Raw genomic sequence first — 17,770 nt, forward strand, 5'->3', positions numbered from 1 at the left:
GAATTGTAGCAAAATAACTCAAACAGATATTTTATGCTTATAAATGTGAACTTTATTAAGAGTATATAGAATAAAGATAAATAAATTTCACTAAATTCCACTAACTTGCTAACTTCGCAGGGCAACCATTTGTGAGCTCTGGTCTAGGAGTGGCTCACATTAACAGTTCAAGCTCTGTGAGACTCCGTATGGGCACACACGTGTGTGTAAAGGGAGGAGCGAGGAAAGACAGCAGAGAAGTTAGTGAATGTTATGGCAGTCACACCAAACACTGAACAAACTGCTGTGGTCTTTGGAATACTTCACTCAGCTGCAATGAGATTTTTTTCTGATCCTCGCTTCAGACATCATTTGCTAAGTGAAATAATTCTTGACTTCTTCATTAGAAGAATTTTTGCTGTTTACAGCAGAGTTGGGATATATCTATTTAGCTTGTTAAATTGTTAGTCTTTCCCATTTAATTATTTTAAATCATAAATTATGGATCTTTCTCCCTATCATCTTTTTGATTCCTCCTGTCAACATTTTTTTGGTCCTGTACTGTTTTTCCCTTTTTCCCAAGAAACTGTGTTCCTGTTCATTATTTCTGTCCTTTATAGGGAAGAATATGAGAGACTTTTCCAAAAAGCACAATAATGGATAAAGAAAGGATAGTGACACAAATTGAGAATTTAAAAATTCAGGTCTTCAGCTTTAAAAAGCTGCTGTTGAATTATATACTCACTTGATTACATTAAAAAGAGAATCCATTAAAATCCTCAGTACATCCTTGTCTACACTCCTACAATCTGTTCGTGGAAATTTCTACCTTTGCTCTCAGACACACACACTTCTTAAGAAATTTTGCAAACTTTACCCTTCAGGTACAAATGGTTTTTAATAGCACTGATTTAGTACATACTTTAAAACTTTACTCTGCTGTAATTATGACAGAAATTCATAAGGATTCTGTTTATCTTTCTTCCAGACAAGGTTTGAATATCAAATGAGCCTGGAACCCATTAAGCAGACTTGTTGTTCATCTCTGAAGCACAACTCATGCACAAAGGAAAACAAAAATGAGCCATGTGGGGCTCGTTTTGGAACAGCTATTGCTGCTGTGAAAGATCTCAACCTTGATGGATTTAATGACGTCGTGATTGGAGCGCCCCTGGAAGATGATCACGGAGGAGCTGTGTACATTTATCACGGAAGTGGCAGGTCTATAAGGGAAGAGTTTGCACAAGTAAGAAGCGAAACCTACAGATTCCTTCATTTATTTATCATTTTAGTGTAACAGGCGTGGATGTTACCAAAATACAGTAATGGTATATAGTCATACAGTCAGTAGCAATGTATGGGGTTTTTAAAATTTTATTAGTCATTGAGAAACCATTGGTTTATTATATTATTCATGTATTTATAATCCTGTGATTCTTGCCCTTAATTGGTAAATGGGTTCAATACCAGGCATCACCTGTCTTGCTTCACGAACTATTTAATTTTTTCTTCTGATTCTTGGGAAACTAAATTTCTAAGTTTTCTTCATAATAGAATTACTTGTATTGAATATTTTATTGTTTTGTCTAGTTTTTCTTTTCTGTTGTTATATGCCTTGTCTTCATGGCTTGATCTTTTTTTCAATTGAAGGATAATTGCTTTACAATTGACTTGATCTTTTGAAATGGTAAAAAAGCAAAACAAAAGAGCACTTTTTAATGATGCTATTTACCAACTACACTGTGTGTGACCCTAAACAGAGGGTACAGAATAATAATTGTATGATTTAGCCAATAAAGGAGAAGAAATTGTTTTTATATTCATGTTTTTATAATAAAATCATATTAAGTTTATATTTATGAATTAAATTGGTATATTTTCATAAAAATAAATTTGGACTTCTGAAGGTTTATAATTTTCTACCAAGTAATCCATCTTGGAAAAAAATCTGAATAAGTTTAACCTGCAGGGGATTTCTGTTGTTCTTGATTTAAATTTATTGTCAGCTAATGACTCTATGAATTAGAGCCTAATATATAAATTAGAACTTTTTCCTACATGAGAAAAATGTCCATTTACAGAAGTGTTTTATGTATTACAAAAGTAAAAGAATTTAAAGGGATTCTTCTAATGTAATTGTCTGTTTTTAAGTAACCATAGTTAATTGGGCATTGAACAACTACTTATGAATAAAATAGAATTCACTACTTTTCTAACACATGAAAAACAGAACAATTATTTCTTTTTATTTTGTAAATGTTCTTTGGCTCCATAGTCAACAGAATTATCAAAATCTATTCATGTCTTGTGAAGTTGTCCTTAATTGTTCATTGTCATAATGGCATATTAGTGAAAAACAAAATAAGGGTCATATTTCAGTAATATATTTTCACTAACAACACTCTGATCTGCTTAATAAGTGCTTCGCTTCTATTAAAAATCTTCATGGTACTTCATAACTGGAAACAGGCAGTACTAACTATTGGAGTGTGATGGACTCAGGTACTGGAAGAAGGAGTTTCTTCCTTGTGTTCTTCACGTTATTCATTCCAGTTCAATACCTCAAACTTAATGGAGTGGCATTTGCAATATAAAAATAAGGATTTTAAAATCATTCGTAAGTAGACTAGATTCTCTTAAGCAATTATTTTGTAAAATGATGATAAATCAAGATGCAGCTTTAAGCAACAAAAGCGATAAAGAATATTAGAGCTGAGTTTGTTTAATTATTGGCAGAATGCTTTCCCAAGATTAGGTGAGGAATGTACTCGTTCACTTCTATGGTAACTAGAGGTGCTGCTTGTGTATGGAATGATCCAGAATCAAACTGAATCAAGCCCATCAGAAGCAGTGGGGTCAATAACTCCTGATTTCTGTGCTGAAACAATTTCCAATGAAACTCAAAACTTTAGGCTTGAAAAACGTTTTCATTTGCTTTGCCTTATTTGGCTTCTTAAATTTTATAACATTTAAGTGGAAGATAGGATAAGGAGACTCCAAGTTTAGGGAGAGTTTGTCAGTCAGGACCCCCTGCCATCAGGTTCTGTTAAAATGCTATCAGCTTGAACCTGAGCTAAGTTAGGAAGTGCAGATGCCAAACATATTATGTATGGTAATTTAGTGCATGAGAACTCCCTATTCATTTGTGCTTCCCAACACTGTGGATACAGGTGAATGAAATAGAATCTATTATGCTCTTGACTTTCAGTACCATTTTTGACAGACAGTAAAGATCACATATTGAGAAATGTATTTGATGGAATGTATTATTTATACCCAGCCTCAGAGTTCAGTGAACCCTAAATTGACGCTAGGATAATTTTCCACTCCCCCTCTTGATTGTATGATGTATTTCCAGTACCTTTAAATATCTCTGTGTAATGGAATTGAACAGAAACTAGAAAGCAGAGCCAATTACTCATAATGTTTTCCTTGAGGATTAGACAAGATGACGTTATATAATATTTTTCCCTCTCTCTGGTGTCAATAACCCTGAAATGATTTTGTCTGAGCTATAAAAAGAATATCCTTTGGGATACATCTGAGTAATTCCTCTTGTCTCCACATGAGGGGCCTCTTGGGCAGTTTTCCAAAAGATCTCTCATTTTAATTTTTTGTCACCCAATCCAAGTTCTCAGATTTATTTGAAACGGTTTTTCAAGAGACTCTTCTGACATTAAAAACTCTCTGTTGGTATTTTCACAGCGTATTCCATCAGGGGGAGATGGCGAGACACTGAAATTTTTTGGCCAGTCTATTCACGGAGAAATGGATTTAAATGGTGACGGTCTGACTGATGTCACTATTGGGGGCCTTGGTGGTGCTGCCCTCTTCTGGTATGTATTTTAATAACATCCAGTTAATCTGATCCACAGTGTCCACAGATTAACATGACACATTACTGAGTCCTTCCCTGAGTGCGTGTGTGCTAAGTCACTCCAGTCGTGTCTTTGCAACTTCAGATTCTGTGACCCTATGGACTGTAGCCTGGAGTCACATGAGTGGGACACGCCTTATGAGTAAATAACCAGAGCTCAGAGTATGATCAGAATTTGTATACAAAATGTCCATTTCTTTTTTTGCTCCAATATTCAGAAAAAATTATGCAGTTTGGGAATCTGAGAAACTGATAAAACTTAAAAATAAAGCATCTGTATTAAAAGAACAAGGAGAATCAACTCTTAATGTGGGTTATCTATTATGTGATTGTCATTCTGCTTAGAGGAGGGGATAGGGGAAAAGAGGGCCTCATACAGGATATATATAAACAAGAAAGTTTCCCTAAATTTAAGTTACTTACAAGCTTTTAGGGATAACTGACTCTTCATTCATTTACACAGTGCATAGAACTAGATGTTTATGCATTACTGACTGATTATATTGTTGGTCAAGTGTAAAAGTATCTACAATAGTGTCTTTTCTCAGTCTTTAAAATGCCTGCATCCCCAAATTAATTTCAGTTAATAGTAACATCCTCATCATTAGTCAGACATGTACACTAATGCCATTTAATTAATTGGTTTATTAATAAAATAATAAGTTATTAATTAATGACATTAATAACTAGCTTTAGCTAGTTAAAAGACAATTTTGCAAGTGTTCTATTTTTTAAATGTGATTATTTCAAATAAAAATGTAAATAAAATCAAAATATCAATAACCTCATGAGAAATTTGTGTGACAATTTTGAAAAATATCACAAACTTTGTTAAAACATATAAAAGGATTTAATAAATTAAAAAATATTTTCACCTATGCCTTGATGGAAAGTCCATCTGTTGATTCTTTCAAATTAATCATTAGTGCAATTCAGATGGTCTTTTTTCGAACTTTATGTAGAAGGATAGTAAAGAAAATTATTAAATAGGTGAAGACAAGAGACTTGAAAAATATGACTTTGTCATAATTTAAGATAATCCTTAAGAACTAATGGTCAAATAAAAGTTGTACACTAAACTACACAGCGAGTAACTATTATGCTTTTTAAAAACTTTAAAAAAACTTTTAACTGTGCAGCAGAAGGAAAGGAGAATGCCTCGGAAAGGTGAATGCTAGGCAGCATGATCTGTGACTTTGGGGGAAGCCTACTGAAAACCAAGGCTCCAAACCAGAAGTCACCAGTTTCGGAAACAACAAATACATTTAGTTTTTGTTTGAGCTGCTAATTCTGGGTTAATTCATTAGGATAATCTTTACCCACAAATATTTATTGTATTTACATCCTTGTATTAAAAAATATGCACCTGTTTTAAGGGCAATTTTTATTCTCTTTTTTGTGTCAAGGGCTACTTTCAAAGCCCTGAAAACTTGTTTCTGGCCTCTCCTGCCCCCAGTATAGGCTTTATCATTGATGAGCCATAATGGCAGAGTTAGGTTGGCAACATCACACAGCAAAATGGACCAAGCCAGCTTAATAAAACACGAAGACCGAGACTTGTGGTGCTGAAGGGGGAACTCAGAGTGGATACAGCTGGCAGGCGATAAACAGAGGCCCACTCAGAAGTCAGCAATGTCCAGGAGAGCCCAATCCTGTGGGCTAGACTGAGCCATAGATTCTATAAAGATCTGTGTGGAGCAGAGAGGAGGTGTGGGGTTGGGAGAGGTCAAGGCAACTTTATGCCTGAAGGATCCAAACTACACACCCTTCATTCACTCAATCATTGCTGGTGAAAGAGTTAACTGGTTAAAACCCATTAGCAAAATCCATGATTTTTATTTTTCAGTTTGTCAATGTGGTGTATTACATTGATTGATTTACGGATATTGAAGAATCCTTTCATTCCTGTGATAGAGCCCACTTGGTCATGATGTATAATCTTCATAATGTGTTGTTGGATTCTGATTGCTAGAATTTTGTTAAGGATTTTTGCATCTATGTTCATCAGTGATATTGGCCTGTAGTTTTCTTTTTTTGTAGGATCTTTACCAGGTTTTGTGATTAGGGTGATGGTGGCCTCATAGAATGAGTTTGGAAGTTTCCCTTCCTCAGCAATTTTCTGGAAGAGTTTGAGTAGAATAGGTGTTAGCTCTTCTCTAAATTTTTGGTAGAATTCGGCTGTGAAGCCGTCTGGACCTGGGCTTTTGTTTGCTGGAAGATTTCTGATTACAGCTTCTATTTCTGTGCTTGTGATGGGTCTATTCAGATTTTCTATTTCTTCCTGGTTCAGTTTTGGAAAGTTGTACTTTTCTAAGAATTTGTCCATTTCTTCCAAGTTGTCCATTTTATTGCCATATAATTGCTGATAGTATTCTCTAATGATCCTTTGTATTTCTATGTTGTCGGTTGTGATCTCTCCATTTTCATTTCTAATTTTATTGATTTGGTTCTTCTCCCTTTGTTTCTTGATGAGTCTGGCTAGTGGTTTGTCAGTTTATTTACCCTCTCAAAGAACCAGCTTTTGGCTTTGTTGATTTTTGCTATGGTCTCTTTTGTTTCTTTTGCATTTATTTCTGCCCTAATTTTTAAGATTTGTTTCCTTCTACTAACCCTGGGGTTCTTCATTTCTTACTTTTCTAGTTTCTTTAGGTGTAGAGTTAGGTTATTTACTTGACTTTTTTCTTGTTTCTTGAGGTGTGCCTGTATTGCTATGAACCTTCCCCTTAGCACTGCTTTTACAGTGTCCCAGAGGTTTTGGGTTGTCATGTTTTCATTTTCATTCATTTCTATGCATATTTTGATTTCTCTTTTGATTTCTTCTATGATTTGTTCGTTATTCAGCAGCATGTTGTTCAGCCTCCATATGTTGGCATTTTTAATAGTTTTTCTCCTGTAATTGAGATCTAATCTTACTGCATTGTGGTCAGAAAAGATGCTTGGAATGATTTCAATTTTTTTGAGTCAACCAGGCTAGATTTATGGCCCAGGATGTGATCTATCCTGGAAAATGTTCCATGTGCACTTGAGAAAAAGGTGAAATTCATTGTTTCAGGGTGAAATGTCCTATAGAGATCTGTTAGGTCTAACTGGTCTATTGTATCATTTAACATTTGTATTTCCTTGTTAATTTTCTATTTAGTTGATCTATCCATAGGTGTGAGTGGGGAATTAAAGTCTCCCACTATTATTGTGTTGTTGTTAATTTCCCCTTTCATACTTGTTAGTAATTGTCTTACATACTTCGGTGCTCCTATGTTGGGTGCATAAATATTTATAATTGTTATATCTTCTTCTTGGATTGATCCTTTGATAATTATGTAGTTTCCTTCTTTGTCTCTTTTCACAGCCTTTGTTTTAAAGTCTATTTTATCTGATATGTGTATTACTACTCCTGCTTTCTTTTGGTCTCTATTTGCATGGAATATCTTTTTCCAGCCCTTCACTTTCAGTCTGTATATGTCCCTCGTTTTGAGGTGGGTCTCTTGTAGACAACATACATGGGGGTCTTGTTTTTGTATCCATTCAACCAGCCTTTGTCTTTTGGTTGGGGCATTCAACCCATTTATGTTTAAGGTAATTATTGATAAGTATAAACAAATGATTATTTCAATAGATGCAGAGAAAGCCTTCGACAAAATTCAACATCCATTTATGATAAAAACCCTCCAGAAGGTGGGAATAAAAGGAACATACCTCAACATAATAAAAGCTATATATGACAAACCCACAGCAAACATTATCCTCAATGGTGAAAAACTGAAAGCATTTCCCCTAAAGTCAGGAACAAGACAAGGGTGCCCACTCTCACCACTACTATTCAACATAGTTCTGGAAATTTTGGCCACAGCACTCAGAGCAGAAAAAGACATAAAAGGAATCCAAATTGGAAAAGAAGAAGTAAAACTTTCACTGTTTGCTGATGACATGATCCTCTACACAGAAAACCCTAAAGACTCTACCAGAAAACTACTAGAGCTAATCAATGAATACAGTAAATTTGCAGGATATAAAATCAACACACAGAAATTCCTTGCATTCCTATACACTAATAATGAGAAAATAGAGAAATTAAGGAAACTATTCCATTCACTGTTGCAACGAAAATAATAAAATACTTAGGAATATATTTACCTAAAGAAACAAAAGACCTGTACATAGAAAACTATAAAACACTGGTGAAAGTAATCAAAGAGGACACTAATAGATGGAGAAATATACCGTGTTCGTGGATTGGAAGAATAAATATTGTGAAAATGAGTATACTACCCAAAGTAATTTATACATTCAATGCAATCCCTATCAAGCTACCAACGATATTTTTCACAGAGCTAGAATAAATAATCTCACAATTTGTATGGAAATACAAAAAACCTCGAATAGAGGCTTGAGGAAGAAGAATGGAATTGGGGGAATCTACCTGCCGGACTTCAGGCTCTACTACAAAGCCACAGTCATCAAGACAGTATGGTACTGGCATAAAGACAGAAATATAGATCAATGGAACAAAATAGAAAGCCCAGAGAAAAATCCACACACTTATGGACACCTTATCTTTGACAAAGGAGGCAAGAATATAAAATGGAGAAAAGACAGTCTCTTTAACAAGTGGTGCTGGGAAAACTGGTCAGCCACTTGTGAAAGAATGAAACTAGAACACTTCCTAACACCATACACAAAAATAAACTCAAAATGGATTGAAGATCTAAATGTAAGACCAGAAACTATAAAACTCCTAGAGGAGAACATAGGCAAAACACTCTCCGACATAAATCACAGCAGGATCCTCCATGACCCACCTCCCAGAATATTGGAAATAAAAGCAAAAATAAACAAATGGGACCTAATTAAAATTAAAAGCTTCTGCACAGCAAAGGAAGCTATAAGCAAGGTCAAAAGACAGGATTCAGAATGGGAGAAAATAATAGCAAATGAAAAAAAAACCCATTAGCAGGCCTTTGTCACTAACATGTTAAAAAGCCTTAAAATGTTCTTTTTTTAAAATTTTACCCCCTTATTGCAAAATTCAGACTTAAATTGAAGAAAGTAGGGAAAACCATGAGACCATTCAGGTATGACCTAAGTCAAATCCCTTACAATTATACAGTGGAAGTGACAGGGATTAGATCTGATAGGCAGACTGCCTAAAGAACTATGGACAGAGGTTTCTGACATTGTACAGAAGGCAGTGATCAAGATCATCCCCAAGAAAATAAATGCAAACAGGCAAAATGGTTGTCTGAGGAGGCCTTATCAGTAGCTGAGAAAAAGAAGAGAAGCTAAAGGTAAAGGAGAAAAGGAAAGATATACCCATTTGAATGCAGAGTTCCAGAGAATAGCAAGGAGAGATAAGAAAGCCTTCCTCAGTGATCAATGCAAAGATATAGAAGAAAACAACAGAATGGGAAAGACTAGAGATCTCTTCAAAAAAATTAGAGATACCAAGGGAAAATTTCATGCAAAGACAGACTCGATAAAGGACAGAAATGGTATGGACCTAATAGAAGCAGAAGTAATTAAGAAGAGGTAGCAAAATACACAGAAGAACTGTACAAAAACAATCTTCATGACCCAGATAACCACGATGGTGTGATCGCTCACCTAGAATCAGACGTCCTGGAATGCAAAGTCAAGTGGGCCTTAGGATGCATCACTGCTAGTGGAGGTGATGGAATTCCAGCTGAGCTATTTCAAATCCTAAAAGATGATGCTGTGAAAGTGCTGCACTCAATATGCCAGCAAATTTGGAAAACTCAGCAGTGGCCACAGGACTGGAAAAGGTCAATTTTCATTCCAATCCCAAAGACAGGCTATGCCAAAGAATGTTCAAACTACTGCACAATTGCACTCATTTCACAGGCTAGCAAATTAATGCTCAAAATTCTCTAAGCCAGGCTTCAACAGTATGTGAACCGTGAACTTACAGATATTCAAACTGGATTTAGAAAAGCCTGAGGAACCAGAGATCAAATTGCCAACATCCGTTGGATCGTTGAAAAAGCAAGAGAGTTCCAGAAAAACATCTACTGCTTTATTGATTACACCAAAGCCTTTGACTGTGTGGATCACAACAAATAGTTGTGTTTCCACAACTGTGTGGAAAATTCTTAAAGAGATGGGAATATCAGACCACCTGACCTGCCTCCTGAGAAATCTGTATACAGGTCAAGAAGCAACAGTTAGAACTGGACATAGAACAATAGACTGGTTCCAAATCAGGAAAGGAGTACGTCAAGGCTATATATTGTCACCCTGCTTATTTAACTTATATGCAGAGTACATCAAGTGAAATGCTGTGCTGGATGAAGCACAAGCTGGAATCAAGATTGCAGGGAGAAATATCAATAACCACAGATATGTAGATGAAACCACCCTTCTGGCAGAAAGTGAAGAAGAACTAAAGAGCCTCTTGATGAAAGTGAAAGAGGAGAGTGAAAAAGTTGGTTTAAAACTCAACATTCAGAAAACTAAGATCATGGCATCTGTTCCCATCACTTCATGGCAAAATAGATGGGAAAATAATGGAAACAGTGAGAGACTTTATTTTGGGGGGTTCCAAAATCACTGCAGATGGTGACTGCAACCATGAAATTAAAAGACACTTGCTCCTTGGGAGAAAAGCTATGACCAACCTAGACAGAAAAAAGCAGAGACATTACTTTGCCAACAAAGGTCGGTCTAGTCAAAGCTATGGTTTTTCCAATAGTCATGTATGGATGTGAGAGTTGGACTATAAAGAAAGCTGAATGCTGAAGAATTGATGTTTTGAACTGTGGTGTTGGAGAAGACTCTTGAGAGTCCCTTGAATTGCAAGGAGATCAAAGCAGTCAATCCTAAAGGAAATCAGTCCTGAATATTCATTTGAAGGACTGATGCCAAAGCTGAAACTCCAATAACTTTGGCTACCTGATGCAAAGAACTGACTCATTGGAAAAGACCCTGATGCTGGGAAAGATTGAAGGCAGGAGGATAAGGGGAAGACAGAGGATGAGATGGTTGGATGGTATCACCGACTCGATGGACATGAATTTGAGCAAGCTCCAGGAGTTGGTGATGGATAGGGAGGTCTGGCATGCTGCAGTCCATGGGGTCGCAGAGAGTCATACATGACTGAGCAACTGAACTGAGTTGAAAATTTTTTAAAGATAAAATCTATGATTAGAGATGTATGATCTTTAGAATAATCATAGTGCTGTAGGTTTTAGATTTTTTTAAGGAGTTAAGATACATATCTATTAAGAGAAGTTTGAATAAATAGATTAAGGTTCATGTATTTGTTGGAATAATATGCTGCTGCTGCTGCTAAGTCACATCAGTTGTGTCCAACTCTGTGTGACCCTATGGACGGCAGCCCACCTGGCTCCTCCGTCCCTGGGAGTCTCCTAATGTTCTCAAAAAGACAAAATATTGGAAAGTTGCTTATAATATTTTTAAGTAAGTATGCTTATATATGTATCTGGGCCAGTGTTTATATATGCATATGTGTGTGTGTGTGTGTGTTTCTCTATATATATATATATATTTATATAAATGCTAATTAGTGCTGGGTGATAGAATTACAACTGTTTTATAATTTTGTTTCTTTTATTATGTTTTCATATTTTCTATGGGTAAATTGTTTTTAGAGAAAAAATATATAATTATTTTTAATGCAAAAACATAAGCAGAGCCCTATGTATTCACAAGATGGTTGTTGTTGTTGTTTAGTCTCTAAGTCATGTCTGACTCTTTTGCAACCCATGGACTGTAGCTCACCAGGTTATTCTGTCCAAGAGGATTCGGATTCTCCTGGCAAGCATACTGGAGTGGGTTGCCATTCCCTTCTCCAGGGCATCTTACAGACCAGAGATTGAACCCATATCTCCTGCATTGGCAGGCGGATTCTAAGAGCCAGTCTGATTGCAAAGCAGAAGCCAGATAAAGGTATTTAACAGTTATACTGGCTTCATTCTAAGGCATTGACCTCAGGCTCCATATACTCTCTTTGCTTAATTTTGGATTATTGTGGTCTTACTTTGGATTAGTGGAAATCACTGGGCATTGGAATTAGAAAGACTGGGTTTAAATCCTAGTTTAAATCCCTGGACAGCTTCTTACAAAATAATCTCTCAAAATCTTGGTTACATATAAAACAGAGAAAATAATGTCTTGTTATGAAAGTTAATTTAAAATGTAAATGAATAATGAATCACATGTATATAATAATAAATAGCCCAGTGCTTCTCGTGCTATTCTGCTTCTCTTTCCTGGAAACAAGAGCAGGGCTGACCCTACAAGAACAGATAATTATTAGAGTTCAACAAAGTTGTCCAGGGGTCCTCTGGACTCTTCCCAGGTTGGGAACAAACTCAAAGGTGCTGAAAATATGGTTTTGGTTCTAAGGTTGCACCTGGCCACTGATTTCATCTCTTTTCTATCACAGGCAATCATAGTTCCTTGGCCTATCAGTTGTAGGGAATGAAAATTAATTTTCCTTGTACCTTTCTGATTTGCTGGTTGAGACTTCTGTAATAAAAGACAGATTAACAGAAAAAAACTAAAACAAACAAAAACCAGAAAACACTCCACAGTTTATTAGAACACATATACCTTATGTCATACCTGAATGGTCTAGTGGTTTTCCCCACTTTCTTCAATTTAAGTCTGAATTTGGCAATAAGGTGTTCATGATCTGAGCCACAGTCAGCTCGTGGTCTTGTTTTTGCTGACTGTATAGAGCTTCTCCATCTTTGGCTGCAAAGGATATAATCAATCTGATTTCGGTATTGACCATCTGGTGATGTCCATGTGAAGAGTCTTCTCCTGTGTTGTTGAAAGAGGGTGTTTGCTATGACCAGTGTGTTCTCTTGGCAAAACTCTGTTAGCCTTTGCCCTGCTTCATTCTGTACTCCAAGGCAAAATTTACCTGTTACTCCAGGTGTTTCTTGACTTCCTACTTTTGCATTCCAGTCCCCTATAATGAAAAGGAGATCTTTTTGGAATGTTAGTTCTAGAAGGTCTTGTAAGTCTTCATAGAACTGTTCAACTTCAGCTTCTTCAGCATTACTGGTCGGGGCATAGACTTGGATTACCGTGATATTGAATGGTTTGCCTTGAAAACAAACAGAGATCATTCTGTCGTTTATGAGATTGCATCCAAGTACTGCATTTTGGACTCTTTTGTTGACCATGATGACTACTCCATTTCTTCTAAGGGATTCCTGCCCACAGTAGTAGATATAATGGTCATCTGAGTTAAATTCACCCATTCCAGTCCATCTTAATTCGCTGATTCCTAGAATGTTGATGTTCACTCTTGCCATCTCCTGTTTGATCACTTCCAATTTGCCTTGATTCACTGAAAAAGCAAGAGAGTTCCAGAAAAACATCTATTTCTGCTTTATTGACTATGCCAAAGCTTTTGACTATGTGGATCACAATAAACTGGAAAATTCTGAAAGAGATGGGAATACCAGAACACTTGACCTGCCTCTTAAGAAACCTGTATACAGGTCAGGAAGCAACAGTTAGAACTGGACATGGAACAACAGACTGGTTCCAAATAGGAAAAGGAGTACATCAAGGCTGTATATTGTCACCCTACTTATCTAACTTATATACAAAGTACATCATGAGAAACGCTGGGCTGGAAGAAGCACAAGCTGGAATCAAGATTGCGTGGAGAAGTATCAATAACCTCAGATATGCAGATAACACCACGCTTATAGCCACCTGATACTTTGGCCACCTGATGCATAGAGCTGACCTATTTGAAAAGACCCTGATGCTGGGAAAGATTGAGCATAGGAGGAGAAGGGGATGACAGAGAATGAGATGGTTGGATGACATCACCGACACAATGGACATGGGTTTGGGTGGACTCCGGGACTTGGTGATGGACAGGGAGGTCTGGTGTGCTGCGGTTCATGGGGTCGCAAAGAGTTGGACACGACTGAGTGACTGAACTGAACTGATACCTCATGTTTACATGGGAGATAATGAATAACTCTCTGAGGTAGCTTAGAATTCACACCTAAAAATTATCTTAACAGGGAATGGAAAAGGAGATGTAGCCGAAAGTGAACGATTTTTAGGCAAGATGAATAGGCCCTTAAAAGAATAAATGGGAGATAAAACAGTTTGTAACAAAGTTTGTCCGGGTATGGTGTCCACTCCAGCCTCCTCTCCTATGATGAGTCAATCTTCTCTGGTTGATGAAACTCCTGGGAAAGGATTTATGACAACTGAGTTCTTTTTAGAGGATGCATCTTTAGGCAATTATTTGGAGTTCAGAGAAAACCTTTCAGCATTTGTTGTATTTTAAGTGCCTGAAGTTCAAATGATCAGTATACAAAAGTGGCATGCTTTGCGGTAGTGTGTCCTGAACTCCTATAGTCATATTTTAGGGTGACATATTCTGCCACACTTCAGAACCCAATGCCTAACATGGTTCCAGAATAACCAGTGTGTCTTCAGAACGTCAAATATAATCTCTTCGGTATCAAAGATTCACGAGAGAAAGGCATCCTGAGAACCCATACTGCATACAAAGAAGAATCATCTCGAATGACTTACTTTGCACTCCCAAAAAGATGGCATGCATTAAATGTAAACATAAGTAGTGATCTCCCATGGCTTATGTGTTTGCAGGTCTCGAGATGTGGCTGTTGTTAAAGTGACCATGAATTTTGAACCCAATAAAGTGAATATTCAAAAGAAAAACTGTCGTGTGGAGGGAAAGGAAACAGTGTGTATAAATGCCACAGTGTGTTTCAATGTGAAACTGAAGTCCAAAGAAAACATGGTTTATGAAGCTGGTAAGTACATACAGAAGTACTTTGGAGCAGGACAGTGTATTCTATTTGCCCCCACAGGATGAATCTAGTAAGATAGTGTATTCCCCTCAGTGATAGGAATCTTATATCACATTTGCCTCTGTGAACATAATGAAACTTGAAAAAATTTCTAGTGTAGAAGGAATGGGTTATGGAACCTGTAAATTCTGGAGCAGAAACTACATACTTATATTTGGTTACCTTCCATAGTTGGATTTCATATTTCTCCTCTGGCTCTCCTATTTACTCTGAAAAATCAAGTGCCAGAGAAAGAGAAAGAGACACCAATTCCAAGTCAGAGCTGAAGACTGGGCTGTCTCCCGTAAGACTGGTATTATAAAGGACCTGAATTCCCCCACCTTTCTGAGATCTCTGCTCCAATCAGAAGGTGACCCTTGTTTTTTAGGGTCAAACAGATCCCATGTGTGTTCTCAGGCACATTACATCAGCCTGGGTATCCCCTTTTTGCTTATATTCTACAATTCCTAAAGCAGTTTTTAATGATATTGAAACATGTTGGAGCCAAAACTGTGAAGATCATTGGCTGCCCGATAGTAGTTTAATCTGCAAACCAAATATAAGTAGAATGAGAAAAATGATTAATCCTTAAAATTTATTTTTCTTAGTTTGCACTACATGTGCCTATTTATGATCTGCAGTAGACCTCTGACTGGAAGATAAATGAGGTATAGGAATGTAAAATAATGACTTACATTATCATATGCAACATTTTTTGTCTTATTTTTATATAGTAATTAAGCAAAGAAATAAGAAAGATTATTGCCTTCATATAAGGTATAAGGACTAACTTGTTTTCCTTATCATGGTATGCTTATTTATTAAACTTTTATTTATTTAATTTTATTATATCCTTTGAACAGTCAAAAATGACATCTTTTATAAGTTAAAAATATCATTAATGTATATTTTTGCCTCTGTTGAAATACAACATGGTCAATATTCTAAACAGAGTCTAACATTTCTAAATTTAAAAAAAAAAAAGCTAAGTGAAAACCCAGTAAACATACCCACATGGTCAAGAAATTAGGTGGTATGTAGGTAGGTGTGTGTAAACATACATTTTAAAATAAGTATAATTAAACATTAAAAGCCTTACAAACTTGGAGAGTTCTTTAGAGTTCCTCAAGATTATCTTCATGACTGCAAATACCATTGTACTACACTAGTGTGAATATGCTGAATAACTTGTGTTGACTGGTTGCTCTAGAGATTTTTGTGTAATATTAATGAACTGGATCATATGATAATAACCCCAAATAAACATGTCTGCCAATTATTCTTTTTTTATTTTTATAGATATGCAGTACCGTGTCACACTAGATTCTCTAAGACAGATATCACGGAGTTTTTTCTCTGGAACTCAAGAGAGGAAGATTCAAAGAAACATCACAGTTCGAGAGTCAGAATGCACTAAGCATTCCTTCTACATGTTGGCAAGTAAATCATATATAATAGCTGACTTATTCCAGATCAAAATAAAATAGAGATGCCTTATTTCAAGTCAGTCAATCTTACGTTTACTTCAAAGTACAAATCGTGAATTAAACTTTGTTCACTTTTCTTAGAAAATCACAGATCTGATTTTCTAATTTCCAAATGTATTTCATAAAGCTATCTTTCATATTCCTTCTGTATGCTATCAGACATCCATATATTATGGAACAGTAAAAGGCACGATGTGCCAGTTGATAGAGATCTTGTCTTTCATTCACTTATTCACTTCATTCATTCATTCTTTCTACTTGAAAGCATCACTGAACTTTTGTAGGCCTTGTCCGTCAATGTGGCTGAGTGGTTAAATGCCCTGAGGGGGAACTGTTGGGCCTTATGCTTTCTGGGGTCTGTTTTTGTCCATTGAACTATGTGTTTCACTGTTTGACTTTAGTCTGAAGGGAAACTATCTGGCATTTTCCATCCTCTGTAAGCTTTATGCTACCTGTTTCTCTTTTAGTGGATGAGGGAGCTTTGGAAAGCAAATTATTAATCTCTAGAGATGGCTGCTAAGCCAGTTTGAACCATTTGAAATGTATTTTATTGGATCATTGTGTACGTGGAGCAAGAGTCTCTTAAAATGTATGTGACACTAAAGAAAAAGAAAAGCAAAATAGATGTACTAAGAAAACACTGATTTTAGTAATGGAGATGGAAACTTAGAGATGAACATGATCTTGGAATTTTAAATAAATAAGCCTATTTGTCCCCACTTCTGACTTATTTCATTATTCCTGATATATTCATGTTTCATATTTTGAAAATATTGTAGTCAGGGGCAGGAAAGTGACAGAAGATATGCAAGCTGCTGTGCCATGTTTATTCTTCCTCAGTGATTTTCAAGTCAATATTCCTCACAACATATATCAAGATAAGCTTTTTTGGTCAACATTGAATTCAATCTATGGTGAGAAAAATAAAAATGGAGTTAATTTCCTATTTGCTTCATCAGAATTGAAACTTTAGGAGCTATGACTTGGATAAAATTTGAAAAGGTGTGAAACCAGATTTGGCAGTGCCTCCAACCTACTCACTGTTGTATATATTTCTCCAAAAATTTAGCATCTAGCTATATCTAGGCACTGGTATTGAAAGGAATGAACTAGTTTCAAAATTTCCAAAATACTTCTGGATTTTGATGGATACATTAACGTTTGTTATGGAGTCAGCCAGGAGGGAATTTGTAGCCCAGCTTCCCTACATTCTGAGTAATTTTGACAAAGTGGTTTAGTCTCTTAGTTTTATTTATCTGTAAAATAAAGTTTTATTTATCTACTTATTTATTTATCTGTAAAATAAAGATTGTGTCTTGCAAGATTGTTGAACTAATTCTCAATAATGTGTATAAAGCTCATAATTCTGGCCATGCATAAATGATAGCTGTCACTGATGGTAATAAAAACAATATTGATCACATCCATATTATTTTCATATCATTTCACATTATAAAATTCTTCCAACTCAAGGTATATATCATATTAAAGAAATGCAACTCAGTCTAAAGAAGGGTTGCTCTCTTGAAGTTGAGAGATGTTCCTAGAAGTATTACTTAGTGTTTTTTAGCTCAAAGTCTCAGGAGAAATGATATTGT

General features: G+C 36.0%; 1 protein-coding gene across 1 annotated transcript in view; it reads left to right on the forward strand.

The window, feature by feature from the left end:
- Positions 1-17,770, forward strand: part of ITGA1 (integrin subunit alpha 1) — a 176,077-nt gene that overhangs the window by 127,477 nt on the left and 30,830 nt on the right. Inside the window, exons 14-17 of the mRNA XM_088827682.1 lie at positions 968-1,225; positions 3,685-3,815; positions 14,483-14,649; positions 15,985-16,121. Of these exons, the coding sequence (XP_088683808.1) occupies positions 968-1,225; positions 3,685-3,815; positions 14,483-14,649; positions 15,985-16,121 (693 nt within the window). The remainder of the gene's footprint in view (positions 1-967; positions 1,226-3,684; positions 3,816-14,482; positions 14,650-15,984; positions 16,122-17,770) is intronic.

Source organism: Moschus berezovskii, chromosome 18 (genome assembly GCF_049115385.1).
Source record: "Moschus berezovskii isolate FMDL1 chromosome 18, NW_MosBer_1.0, whole genome shotgun sequence".
Taxonomy (NCBI): Eukaryota; Metazoa; Chordata; class Mammalia; order Artiodactyla; family Moschidae; genus Moschus; species Moschus berezovskii.